The sequence below is a fragment of the Rhinolophus sinicus genome, linkage group LG09 (assembly GCF_036562045.2).
Source record: "Rhinolophus sinicus isolate RSC01 linkage group LG09, ASM3656204v1, whole genome shotgun sequence".
Lineage (NCBI taxonomy): Eukaryota > Metazoa > Chordata > Mammalia > Chiroptera > Rhinolophidae > Rhinolophus > Rhinolophus sinicus.
In genome coordinates this window covers 33,737,417-33,751,489 of record NC_133758.1, presented here as the reverse complement: position 1 = coordinate 33,751,489, position 14,073 = coordinate 33,737,417, and the positions used below count along the sequence as shown (strand labels likewise).

Here is a 14,073-nt window from a genome sequence, read left to right as displayed (position 1 = left end):
GACAGTTTTTAATTGCATGTTGTATGAGTTGGAATACTCAGTGTGTTTATAAAGTGTGTTATATTTCCCATGTGTTAAATTGTTGTATCTAATACTAAAACCACATGTGTGTGCATGTGGGTATGTTCTATGTGTGTTCTAGTTGTTTTCTCTTTTGAAAAATTCCCTCTGATTTTGCCTTTCTAGGAGTTAGATTATGAAGAAATGAAGCGTCTTGACTTAAGCATTGTTGTCACTAATAAAGCACCTTTTCACAAATCAGTTCAGAATAAATATAAGCCGACATCCATTCCCATCAAAATAAAGGTGAAAAACGTGAAAGAAGGCATTCATTTTAAAAGCAGCACAATCTCAGTTCACACGAGCGAGAGCATGGAGAAATCAAGCCTAAACAAAATAATTGGCAAATTTCAAGCTTTTGATGAAGACACTGGACAACTAGCCCATGTAAAGTAAGAGATAGTTATGAATATATTTCCTCATTTCAAATTACTTTAATTGCCTGTTTGCAAAAAATCATAATGAAGTTTGAACACTTCATTACTTCTCACCCAGCATTATAATCCCCAAAGGTCTGCAGATTCCTAGAGTTGTACCTGCAGCTGAGAGTCGAGGAGAAATTTCCCCAGACCTCCTTCCCCTACCACCTGAGTATGAGGCAGAGACTGGGTCCCTCCCCTCAAAACAATTCTGGCTAGAGAAGGCTAAAAAGCAACAAAGAGAAAGTTCAGAAACTTTCTAAAATCGGTCTTATTTCCTGAAAGAGTATTCAAAATAAGAAAGTAGCAAGTAGGTTGTATTGCAAATTCCACTTTACACAAGTTTGGTTAAAAGAAGTAGTTGCATAATAATGTATTTTAATATGGAGAAACCAGTTTCATTTGCACATAAATCTTGGAAATTAACCTTCATTTAAACCATGCTATTTGGTTCAGGGATTGATGAATCTTTTATAAAATGTTTGTCTCGGTCATGATGACCTTCAGAATACATTTGAGGACCTACTAGATGCTGCCACCATGCTAGAAAGGATGCAATTGTGCCCACTTTATAGTGACACATTAGGTTTGCATGACATTTTTAAATTTTCATAGTAAATTTACATCTTAGATCTCAGAACCATGCCATGGAAAGACGACTCTACAGAACTATTATTTATGGAACTCAGTCACAGTTATTACAGTTGAATTTAAAGAAGTCCCCCCTGCTACCCAGACATAGCCTGTTTTCCTGCTCTCAGAGTTTGGTTGCTTGACTGTCCTGATGCCTGGGTAGGGACACTTCCTTTAATGTCCTTTGGTGCCAACACTTTGTAAAACATTATATTTACATGCATCATTGACCATAGCAAGAATGGAAATGTGAAGAAGCTTTTCATCAGTCTTTTTCCTTTTAGAGACTCTTAATGGAATTCATCAGCCAATAGTAGCAAATAACCTTTCCCCAAAATACCATTAACAAAACTTCCACTGTGTTTTCTGCAATGTCTAGGTGACCCTTTTTTGCCCACCATACCTGCAGGAACCAGCCCTGCTTGCCTTGAGTTTTGTAGTCTGGTTTTTATTTCCATGGCTCTAAACCTAATAAGGCATCCTAACTGAATCCCCCCAATTGAAGAATGCTCTATGTGATTATTTCTCACTGCTGCCCACTAGATATTTATTCATCCTAATTAATTATCCTCCAATAATACTGTAGCCATCTATGAAACTTGTATTCCCCACCTAACTATTTAAATTTGCCTGCAGTTTTTATTAAGCATGATGAATATATCAAAAGATATGTTCTGCCTGGAAAAATAATGGACCATGTTTATTTCTCAAATGTATTTTGTTCTTTAGCGTGCAATTACAGAACTTTAAGAAAGATCTTAAAGATCAATTCAGACCTTCTATTTTACAGATAAAGAATGGGGTGCACAACTAAGTCAAATAATTTTCTCATGTTCACCTAATCAGTCGTTTCAATTTAGAAATGCTGACAAAGACAGCAGAAGAATTATTCCCTTAACTTTGTCATAATTTACTATTTTACTGATTATTCATATGCCTCAATTGTTTATGGATATTTGACATAACATGAGCTGCTGTCCTACTTTGAATGGTGTCTAATTTTCACCATAGAGAGGAACAGAAAATTCTTTAAGTGATATCATATACAACATTCCATGTGAAATGTGGTCCTTATTACTAAGACTCTTTCTCTTATTATAAGTGTGAATGTGGGAAACCATTGACAGCAACTAATTCCAGGCTTTAAAATTCCAGACATGAAATTCAGAAGTACTTGTGAAAATCCAAATGTATTATCATTTACTAGTAAAACATTAAAATGCAGAAATTTGGATAAAGTGTATAATTAGAAATTTTTAAATACAACTATAAACAAACGTTACTATAAATTAGCCACTCATTTTTATGTGCCCAAATAGCCACTTAATAGAAAATAAATTGTCAATCTGATTGAACCATATATTCATGTTTGGTTTACATTTGTATTTGATTATATTTAAACTCTATGGTGTTAAATTACACACATTTCTGAAGACATAATGTGAATGTTCTTGCCTCCCCCAAAGTTCTCTCTTTCAACACTAATTCTCCTTGCGTGGAGGGAAGAAAGCCAGACATCCCTTCATGAGCATTGTTTTCACTTTTAAACATTTCTAATTGAAAGAAGCCTATTGCTCGTAACAATCAACAGTATCCCAAAATGTGAAAGTACTTCCATTTAAATCAGTCATTGATTTTTAAAATTGATATTTTTAAATATTGATAACATACCAATAAGCAATAGAATATAAGACTACTTTTTTCCACCAGTTCTTGTCGGGTAACTAAGTTATTCTCCAAAGCTTTACTCCAAATTTAAGGGAGAAGAGATTGAAAGCTGGAGGACAGACTGCAGAGGAACTTGCAAACCTCCTGGGTTAGTAGACAAATGATGGTCGCCCTTGCATGTACAGAGGGTGCCAAAAAATGTATACACATTTTAAGAAAGGAAAACTGTATTAAAGTTGTAATAATACATACCGATAACAAAAGATGAAGACAAGTCACATTTGATTTCTGCAATTACAAGAGGTGCTCAAAGTGGTTACCATCAGCGTCCAGACACATCTGATTATGACGAACTACTGTGTGAGCAACGTTGACCAAAGTGTCCACTTGTACACATTTTTTTGGCACCCCGGTATATCTTGGGTATGTTACAGGATTAAGGAAGTTCCAAAATAAGTGTTACATGCAGCAAAGAAAGGAGGTTTTAGGAGAGTTTCAAGTAATTAAAAAAATTTCAAACTAATGCCTGTAACAAAAACATATACAATGAAGCAAAAATTAAACTTGAAAGAATTGTAGATATTAGAGATTCTCAATTTATCCAGTATTCAAAATGAATTTTATGTTTGTTGTATAACAGATATGTCAAATTGGAAGATAAAGATAATTGGATTTCTGTGGATTCTGTCACGTCTGAAATTAAACTTGTAAAAATTCCTGATTTTGAGTCTAGATATGTTCAAAATGGTACATACACTGTGAAGATTTTGGCTATATCAGAAGGTAAGTTACTAAATTGATATTTTTCTTGGTTATATGTATTTTGATGATTTTTTCCCAACATCAGAGACCTTCATTTTGATCTTGTAGAAAAACCAAATCTCACGAATGGATAAACCTTCACATTTCTACTTATCTAGTATATTAAAACACATCACTTGATCTGAATATGAAAATATACATAGGAGAGGAAGCGCCCTAATTTGTTAATACCTTCTCCTTGCCAGAATGGCAAGAGAATTCAAACTATGTTCATTGTCAGCAATAGAACAAGAATATACCTATTTTTTCTTTCTCTCTTTTAAGATTATCCTAGAAAAACCATCACTGGCACCGTTGTTATCACAGTTGAAGACATCAATGACAATTGTCCCACACTGGTCAACCCAGTGCAGAATATCTGTGATGACGCACAGTATGTGAACGTGACTGCAGAGGACCTGGATGGTTACCCAAACAGTGACCCCTTCACTTTCGTCATCATTGACAAACCAGCTGGAATGGCAGAGAAATGGAAAGTAGTGCACAAAGAAAGTGAGCAAAATCATTGGACACGTAGTTAAATATGAAACATGAAACAATCTAAAATCTTTATAATACAGGCTATGGTTGTGTTCTTTTTTTCATATAGTTCCAATGCAGTTTTCCAAAGGCATTTATAAAATGAGGCATAGTGTCTTTTCTCTGGCTCTAATAAATACCCCATTTGGAATAACAAAAGAGGGAAAAAAGAAAAATGACCTAATGTCTTAAAGCTAGCTGGGTATTCCCTAAATTGCTCTTGAAGTCGTTGTTTTGTCTCATAAGCTGAGGAATACCATGCTTGTCTAAGTACAGTAATCAGAGTAGGTTCCTTCTAAAATCTCAAAGTATGATAACATTTCCATTAAAAATAATATGTATTGATCCAATCACTCTGCCGCCCCAGATAAAGATCATCTCATTTAATCTTTATCCCATAACATTATTCCCTCATTACAGCTGAGGAAACCTTGGCTTAACTAGAGTCAAGTAGCTTGTTCACAGTCATAAAGCTGAGGAGTGATGGGCACAGCATGAAGGGTTCGTCTGATCCCTCCATGCCAGGTGGCTACGTGCATAAATCCACCTCTTGGACATATCCCCCTTGTTGATAGGAGCCTTTGGCTGTTTTTCAGGGCAGTTTTGAATATAGAAAAACCTATCCAGAATACTGTTAGATTGGTGCAAAAGTAATTGCAATTTAAAAGGTTAAAAATAATTGCAAAAACTGCAGTTACTTTTGCACCAACCTAATATTTTGTTCTAAACAATTAGTGTCCATTTCAGAAGAGTTTCAAATATAATAACCAAGTTTTTCTTAACTTATGGGTTTATTGTTATTTTAAGTCTAACAAACTTTTATAATCACTTTAAGAGGCTTTGAATATAATGTTAAAGCTGGGCATGGGTAATATGGAGGTTAATTACGCTCTTCTATTATTGTCTGTTTCAAAATTGTCTTCACAAAATTTTTTAAAGAGATAGTAAAATAAAGGTCATTCAATGAAAAAGCCATTTAACTCACCACTTGTGTGTCACTGTATTCTCAGTACATAGAACAATTCCTCGTATTTGCTAGACCACACACATTTATTAAAATTAATCATAAAAGTAAGGCATGTCCAAATCCAATCCTTTACTATTAACCTGCATATTTGGAATAACTGGACTAATTTTATCAAACACAGAGTAAATTAAATAGAGAAGTTAAGGAAGAATAAAGCTTCTAAGTGGAGCTAAGTAATTATTAGCAATTAAAGGATGTTTCTGTAATTTAATGTAGCCCCTTCCTTGGTAATCACTCACTTTTATTTCCTTTGGCCTCTTACCCTTAAAGGTACCAGTGTGCTACTGCAACAAAATGAACAGAGACTCGGGAGAAGTGAAATTCAGTTCCTGATTTCAGATAATCTAGGCTTCAGTTGCCCTGAAAAGCAGACCCTTAAACTCACCGTTTGTAAGTGTCTGGATGGCAGTGGTTGTGTAGAAGCACTGCGTGACTCCTATGTCAGCCTGGGACCCGCAGCCATTGCGCTAATCATTTTTGCCTTTCTGCTCTTGTTACGTAAGTATTTTAAAGGCACTCCTTTATCTCTTTTAGTAATTAAGGGCACTACTAGTGTTTATTACTATAGTAGTCATTGATTTCTTTGCAGTTATTCTTTAGCCCCACTAGAACATTTGAGAATGAATAGGAAAGTAATTGTTCATTGATAAATTAACCAAAGGTTATTGTGAATAACTCCTTAGAATTTTGTTGTATAAAAATGTGTCATTTCCTGCTTTAAATAACTAAGGTTATTATACGTGCTCTTCAGCAGCTTTTTAACATAACCCTTGTGTCCCCATTTTGATAAGCTCTGTCAGGGAGGATGTTGTCTCTTCTTCAATACCCAGTGCCTAGAACAGTGCCTTGCCTGTAGGGGTTCTCAGAAAAGATTTATTTCATGCATTTGGATTATGGATACAAGGTTCTTTTACAAATTCATCTTATTCCCATCGATCCTTGCTATGCACATTCAACTTGTCAGAGCTTTGCCTCCCCATGCCCTCTGCTTGGCTTGCCCCTTCACCTAAGCCAACAGTAGTGAGACCCTCTGAGCACTTCTGTGGTCTGCCTTCCCTGCATGCCCTCCGAAGTCCTCATGAAAGCACAGCATACTGCAGCCTGGGGTCATGTGGAATACCACTCCCTTTGACTACTGAACGTGGCCAGAGGACCACCTCTGAGGCAGCCTCAGCTATTTCAGTGACAGGAGGAGCTTGTCAAAGCCATTAGTAAATGTGCAGTTGAATGCATAGCACTCCACAGTTTACAGAGCACTTTCATACCACCATCTCTATTTTATGGGTGAAAATACAGACGTCTAATACAGACGTATAACAGTAAATGACTTAGTTTATCAAGTTTGTAGGAAGGTATTGGAGCTGGGACTACATCTTTTACCTGGAGATTCCTTGCACTGCCTGCTCATCTCCAATTCCCCAGGGCCTACTGTGGTATTTGGCACAAGGTAGACACTTGATAAATATTTAGTGAATTTCTACAAATTGTTGAATTGCCACTGGCTGATTTCAATCTTTTTATTAATCACAGCAGCTGTAGGACAGTGCTGTCAACTATTTGACATAAAAAGGAATCTAGGGAGTAGTCAATTCGTCAGCTGCCAAATGAGAATGTCAATAAAATTGAATTTGGAGTAGATTCCTTGTAGGTGTAGTTAATTCTTTATTACCTTGATCAAGAGGCCAGCATTGGCCTTCACTTCCTCCTGGAGGTAGAATAAAATTTAAGGAGGGAGCTCTGAAATTTTATTGAATTCTAGATTAAATGTTATGCCTATTCTAAGGGTTTTTAAGGTAGGATCATTTTAGAAAGTAGTGTTCAGCTAATTCAAAAGTTAATTTGAACCTCAGTGAGTTATGCCTTCTGCCAAATTTTACTCTAGTGTGAAGTGATGAAGTATTATAGAAGTTCCAATGTTCTAGAATATTGAACACGGCTTTTGATCTTATATACACACAAACACAAAATAGTGAATTTTCTTGTATTAAAAATTAAAGTGGTTTAAAAAATTGTCTTTATGTTGGTTTTGATGATTTGGATACTATCGAATCCAGTCTTGGTGTTCCACTCAGTGACCACAGCCTCTGTATGATGGATGATGCCTCTGCATCTGTTAAGACTCCCTCATCCTGTCTTTAGACTGGTATGACTCTCCAAAGACAAGCTTGGTAAGGTTGGATCATGGTGAAGAAAAGAAAAATAAAAACAGGGTTATAAACAAATGAAGACTGAAATTCAGAAAGTGATACCCAAATTCCAAAATTATATGACCTAAATTTAGAAGTACACGTATGTGGTGACTGACCTTCTCTGTACTTAATTTTGTTTCTCTCCAGTTGTACCACTTTTACTGCTGATGTGCCATTGTGGAGAGAGTGCCAAAGGTTTTACCCCCATTCCTGGGACTATAGAGATGCTGCATCCTTGGAATAATGAAGGGGCGCCACCAGAAGACAAGGTCAGATATCAATGAAACTTGTCTTCTTTTCTGATTTTAAAGGGGCCTTGGGAAGTGTTTCTAACATTTTAGGTCTTGAGAGAGTAGAGTGGTCATTATAGATTTTATTCACATGCCTTTGATAACATATTTCATGTTTGTTGCTAGGCCAGAGTTAAGGGGGTTTTGCTCTACTGTGACAGATCCTGTGTTACAGAGAATGTAGAAAAAGGGTCAGGTAGTGACACAAGGAATGTAGAACAAAGGTTAGAGAAGGCAAGAGTGTGTAGGGATTTAGGATGCAAATTTTTGTCCCAGTGCTAGATAGGCAGTCTTTCACAACCAGGTGTTTCTAGATTTCCATTTCACTCAATACATAGTGTTGGCAGAGGTAAGCCCATCAACCCCTAACAGTTGCAAAATCTTGCAAAATCCCCTCTTCTGCCTACTTAATAACCATTTCGACTGTCTCTTTATCGCATCTTCACCCTGGGTCTCTCATCACCATCTGCAGTGAGCATCATGTGTAATAAAATATGATTTAATATCAATATGAGAGAACTCAGAATGACGGTGGCTTAAATATAAATGTGGGAAGTCCAGGATCAATATGATGATTCTTCCATAGTATGGCCTCAGGCTCCTTTTTCCATATTGTTCCTCCAAGGATGAGTTCCATTCCCTGCTGTCTTCACGCTCCAGACACTAACTGCTGTCTCCACATTCCAAAAAGCAAAAAAAGGTTTCAGAAAAGTGAAGAACCACTCCTGAAGAACACTTCCCAAAAGTTGCATACTCCATTTCTGCTTGAAATCACATTAACCAGAGCTCAGTCTGCTTGCTATGTCTAGTAGCAATGAAGGCTTGAAAATGTAGTCTTTATGTGAAATGCCTATGTGTCCAGCTAGAAAAAAATAATGGTTCTATAACCATACAGAAGGCATTAAACTCGAGACGAAAGTTGAAATGCCATTGGTGCCAATAGAGTAAATGAGCCGAGGCCATATTTAGATAACGTTTGTTTTCTTCTTGGGTTATGATCATCTAACAAAATAAGGGCTCTTCCTAAGACTCAAATATAAGTTTTTCAACCCAAAATGTGTCTCCTAATTAGCCTCTGTGGAAGTAGCTTATTCCCGTCATAGTCCCACCTAGCTCAGATCCTTCAACCAACTCTACTGACGCTCACCCTTCCGACTCAGTTCTCACCTGTATTTGCTCTCACAGGTGATGCCATCGCTTCTGGCAACGGATCACGGAGAGAGGGAGGCAGTAGGCAGTGGAATAGGTGGTGGAGCAATGAAGGAAAGCACCACGAGAGGAAGTAGCTCTGCTTCCTTTGCCAAAGGGCAGCATAAGATGACTGAGGCGGATGGAAGATGGGAAGAGCACAGAGGGCTTCTTTCTGGGGGCGGCACCCAAGTTTCAGGGACAACAGGAGCCATCATAGGTGGTGAAACCATAAGGTCCACAAGAGCCATAGGGGCTTCCAGAGACATGGCCGGAGCTCGAGCGGCTGCTGTTGCAGTGAATGAGGAATTCTTCAGAAGTTATTTCACTGAGGTAAGGATTGGATTTTATGTATGGGGGAAAAACATTTCTATGTGAATATGGGATTCACATTAGGGGAGTCATTGCCTTGGATCTGGATGGACTTGATTATTTTTTTAAGAGACTGCCTACAGGCGATGAGGAAGGAGAGAACCAGTCAGCTAAACTATGTGGTGACCACAAATGACGCTACAATCTTACTTCTCACAAAGGCTATTTCTCACATTCATGTTTTTGCCATTGGCTGTATCTCTGCTCTTCTCCATGTTGTCTTCATTCCAAGATGCCAAGAAAGCAGATTGTACCTGGGAAGCTGCCGTCCTTGGGGTGCAGGGAACATAGCAATGCAGAACCAGGCAATGACTCCTAAGGCCACTGCCGTTTTTGCACTCAGATTTCATAGGTCAGAGCAAGTCACGTGACCAAGCCAGATATCAGTGGGTCAGAAAGTACAATCCCTCTGTAGGAGCAAACTTGAGAATATGTGACCTAAAAAACACAATCTATTTTGTGCATTTAAATTCTGAATGAGAGTACTTGGCTTCACTATTGATGTGCTTCACAAAAAATTAGGAAGTTTTAGGAAAGATGATCTGATACAGTCAGGCAGCTCATGTCTGGAATTAGGAATTAGAAGCAGAGCTGGATGCCTTTCTTCAGAATAAGGTTCATGTGTCCCACGGACAAAGGCAGGATGTCAGGCATCTGAAGGACACTTGAGAAAAGTCAGGGGATGGATTTCCATGGAGGCCAATTTATTTCTGTCCCCTTTCTTCTAAATGGTTAGAAGTTACCGGAATGCTTTCCCCACTTTCTGTTTCCTTCCATGCTCCCTTCTTTTATACCTTCTGCCCACCTCTAAGTATTAGCTTGAGAGGGAGATAGTGTGTCATTGTCAAGGAAAACCACTTCTAACTGTCCCTTTTCTGCCGCACTGCCAAGCTCCATTCTGGTGCCCTGTTTTATTTTGATATGATTTTCCTCTCTGTTCTAATCCTGCTTCACTCTTGGTTAATTTGGAAATCATTTCAAACTTATCAAAAGATTTGTAGGAATAATAGAAATTTTGAAGTCCTATATACTCTTTACCCAGATTACCCAATTAGTAACACTTAGCCACATTTGCTATTTGCTTTCCCATTCACTTTCTCTCTCTCTCTCTCTCTCTCTCTCTCTCTCTCTCTCTCTCACACACACACACACACACACATACATTCTCTTTTTTTACCACAGTACAGTGAGCAAATTTAGAAATTTAAGTGACACATTCCATATTTCATTTAGCCAATTATCACAATAATGTCTTTTATAGCCACTGGTTTTCCTGTCCAGGACCCAATCCAGAATCCTTCATTCCATTTAGTTGTCATGACATTTTAATCTTTTTTAGTCTGAAACAGTCCCCTCTGCCTTTTTTCTTTCACAATAATATTTTTTAAAGAATATAGGCGAGTTGTGTTGTAGGATGTCCTTCATTTTGTCTCTCTCTGATGTTTCCTTGCAATTAGACTCAGGTTATACATTTTGGGCAGGAATATACTCTTGTTCTCAAATGAAATTGTGTCGCTAATTACATGCCTCTGTTTTTATTTCCATTTTAGAAAGTTGCCTCTTTTAATGAGGAAGATGACAATCATACAGCCAAGGATTGCCTTCTGGTGTATTCTCAGGAAGAAACTGAGTCTCTACATGGTTCCATTGGCTGTTGCAGTTTTATTGAAAGCGATCTAGATGACTGCTTCTTGGATGACTTAGAATTTAAATTCAAGACACTAGCCGAAGTGTGCTTGGGTCAAAAAATAGATATGGATATGGAAATGGAACAGAGGCCAAAACCCATGAGAGAAACAAATATGAAGGCATCTTCACATTCCTTCTCTTCCGAGCAAACTAGTGTTCATTCAGAGAATGCCTCCTACTCTGGTAGTAGTTTTCAAGTTCCAAAACATTTACATGGTGCAAATGCAGAGAAAATAACTCAGGAAATAGTCACTGAAAGTTCTATGTCTTCTAAGCAGGGTCAAAAGGTAGTTACACCCCTCTGTGATCCACTGGCTTCTGGTAAGGTTATAGTGACAGAAACTTCCTTTGCCACAGGCTCCACTGTGCCTCCTCCAAGCACTGTGGTCCTGGGTCCCAGACAGCCACAGGGCCTTATTGTGACAGAGCGGGTATATGCGCCAGTCTCTGCCTTGGTAGATCAGCATTATGCTAATGAAGGTAACGTCAAGGTTACCGAGAGAGTAATAGAGCCTAATGGGAGCATACCTGGTCCTCTGGAGGGCACTCAGCATCTGTCAGATGGACATTATGTTATGGTGAGGGAAAGAGAGAGTTTCCTTGCTCCGAGCTCGGGGGTGCAGCCCACTCTGGCCATGCCCAGTGTAGCAGTAGGACAGAATGTGACAGTGACAGAAAGAATGCTAACCCCTGCTTCCACTCTACAGTCCAGTTACCAGATTCCTGCTGAAACCTCTATGATGGCCAGAAAGACCATGGTTTCTGGAACTGGCATCCCTGGCCCTCGGCCAAAGTTTGGTTTAGAAGAGTCTGGTCATTCTAGCTCTGCTGTAACCACATCTTCTACCAGAGTCACTAAGCATAGCACAGTACAGCGTTCTTTCTCCTAAACAGTCAGCCAGAGTTGAACCAGCAGTAGCTGATCTCATGTTTTCAATGGACCTGCCCTTTCATGAGCCTTACAGACCTAAGAGGCATCTACACCAAATTTTTCTCAGTCACTAATAGACAATGGACCTCATTGTCTCAGCTTCCAGGAGTGTACTTCAGAAATGCTCCAGGATTTACCAGGGGAATAATGATGATGCTGTGTCGTAAGCGCCTGTTAGTGAGTTCTGGCCAAACAATATTCACAAAACAAGTTAAGTGGAGAGTAAATCTGGCTTCTGAGAATTTTCCAAATTAACACAGAGTATCCAGTTCATCAGCCATGCAGTAGAGCCGCCCATGAACTGACTGGGCCTCTTTGCATACCATCTGAACGTTTAACATTGCTGTTTTGTAGTTCATACTTTACTGCACCTAGCGAATTGTCAACACTCGTTTATCCAAAGATACATGCAGTCTGGAAGACAGTTTTGTTTGTTTTCTGTAAGACTAGAGGCCTTTCAAACTGTTAGAGTGACTGAAGTTTGGAACACTGACATGGTAAAAACACAAGTTTCTGTGCATGTAACTATATGTGTGTATGATTGTGTGTGTGTGTGTGTGTGTGTGTTGTCTGACCTTAAAAATAGCATTGTACCTCCCCGTTGTCTCTGAGTAATTAAGAAAATATTCAGTACTTCCAATTCAGTTGAATAATCCAGGGAAAAATTCATAAATATAAAATCAGTTTACTTTTTATAGTAACAATATACTATTTATAAAACCTCAGGATATGTCATCTTCTAATTTAGTACAGCTAAATTAACCACAAGACTATATACACTGTGTAAAGAACCATGCCTATTTCAGTGCTGTCCTCAGTGCCTAACGTGGGTGGGTTGCCAAATCAATATTTGTGGGATTAAACTGAATTTTATAAGCCTCTCTTTTTTTATAATTTCAAAGCATGTTGAAAAGCCCTGTAATTTCCATAATTATGAGTTGGAAATTTGATTTTATTCTGTGTCTCAAGTTCATTGAGTAGCTGGTCATGACTCTACGTGAGTATTAACTGTTACGTAATTGACATGGCTATGTACACCCCCCTTGCCCTTTTTGGAAAAAGTGATTTAGGTGTTCTGACCAAATACATTGTATTTTTATTGCTCCTTGAAAAAATAATCCATTTCAAGTTTGAAAGTATATGTGCACGTCAGTAACAATTTCTATAAATCATCTTGACAACAAAATAATTTTCGTAAATTGTAAAGTCACTATGTAATTTCGTGACTTTTCAAGATATTTTACTTAGGGAACCGAATCTTTAAAAATTTATTTTTGTAGCACATGTGTAGAAATATTATTGAATTGTGTTATGCAAAAGTTTGATACTTTTTGCTCCCACTGACTATGGGTAAAAGGCAAATATTTTTAGACACCTTAACTCCATGGCCGCGTTGAAGGTCATTTCCATGATATAAGGTTTTTACTGTCTATTTTGTAAGTGTTGTTGCTTTTTTTTTTTCATTATAGACTTAGATTTTGCCAAGTATGCAACAGGAATATCACTGCTGTGTGAAATGTAAAAATAACCTAAGTTATCTGAACAAACAAAACTTGGTCTTAAACTTCCTCTTTGGGCAGGCTTGAAAACCCTAGCCTGTTGTGAATATAGAGCATAATCACATTTTCTAAATGGTTTTCTTTGTTCCCAAAAGGGTGATTTGTATTAGTTTTTACATTTGGAGACTATATATTTGTATGTGTATCATCAAAATATTTAAATAAAAATGACCTTTAGAACAACTCTTTGCCCATAACCTTTTATTGCTCCATCATATTTTATAAGGAATGTACCGTGTTTCCCCAAAAATAAGACCTCGCCAGACCATCAGCTCTACTTTTGGAGCAAAAATTAATATAAGACCCAGTATTATATTATATTGTATTGTATTATATTGTATTACATTATATAAGACTGAGTCTTATATAATGTAATATAATATAATAATATATAATACAATATAATATAATATCGGGTCTTATATTAATTTTTGCTCCAAAAGACTCATTAGAACTGATGGTCCAGCTATGTCTTATTTTCGGGGAAACATGGTAGCTGTTAGAGGAGGAATTAGCACCCTGAAAGCAGGTGGTTGTTGGACTTTGGTGTTTTAATGAGAACTACTTCCATCTGGCTGGACTCAGCCCACTTGGAAGAACGCATTTCCCTTCCTGAGTAGGGTAGAACACAGAAGGCCCAGTTAAGTTTGAGTTTCACATCAATAATGAATGGACTTTTTGTGTATAAGTATGTCCCATAGGAAAAA

At 37.7% G+C, this 14,073-nt stretch overlaps 1 protein-coding gene across 1 annotated transcript in view; it reads left to right on the top strand.

The window, feature by feature from the left end:
• The window catches only part of DSG2 (desmoglein 2), a 40,384-nt gene extending 26,835 nt beyond the window's left edge, over positions 1-13,549 (top strand). The window contains exons 9-15 of the mRNA XM_074340198.1: positions 187-452; positions 3,421-3,563; positions 3,867-4,094; positions 5,419-5,646; positions 7,485-7,606; positions 8,813-9,148; positions 10,738-13,549. Coding sequence (XP_074196299.1) covers positions 187-452; positions 3,421-3,563; positions 3,867-4,094; positions 5,419-5,646; positions 7,485-7,606; positions 8,813-9,148; positions 10,738-11,766 — 2,352 coding nt within the window. The 3' untranslated portion in view covers positions 11,767-13,549. The remainder of the gene's footprint in view (positions 1-186; positions 453-3,420; positions 3,564-3,866; positions 4,095-5,418; positions 5,647-7,484; positions 7,607-8,812; positions 9,149-10,737) is intronic.
• Positions 13,550-14,073: the final 524 nt, after the last annotated feature.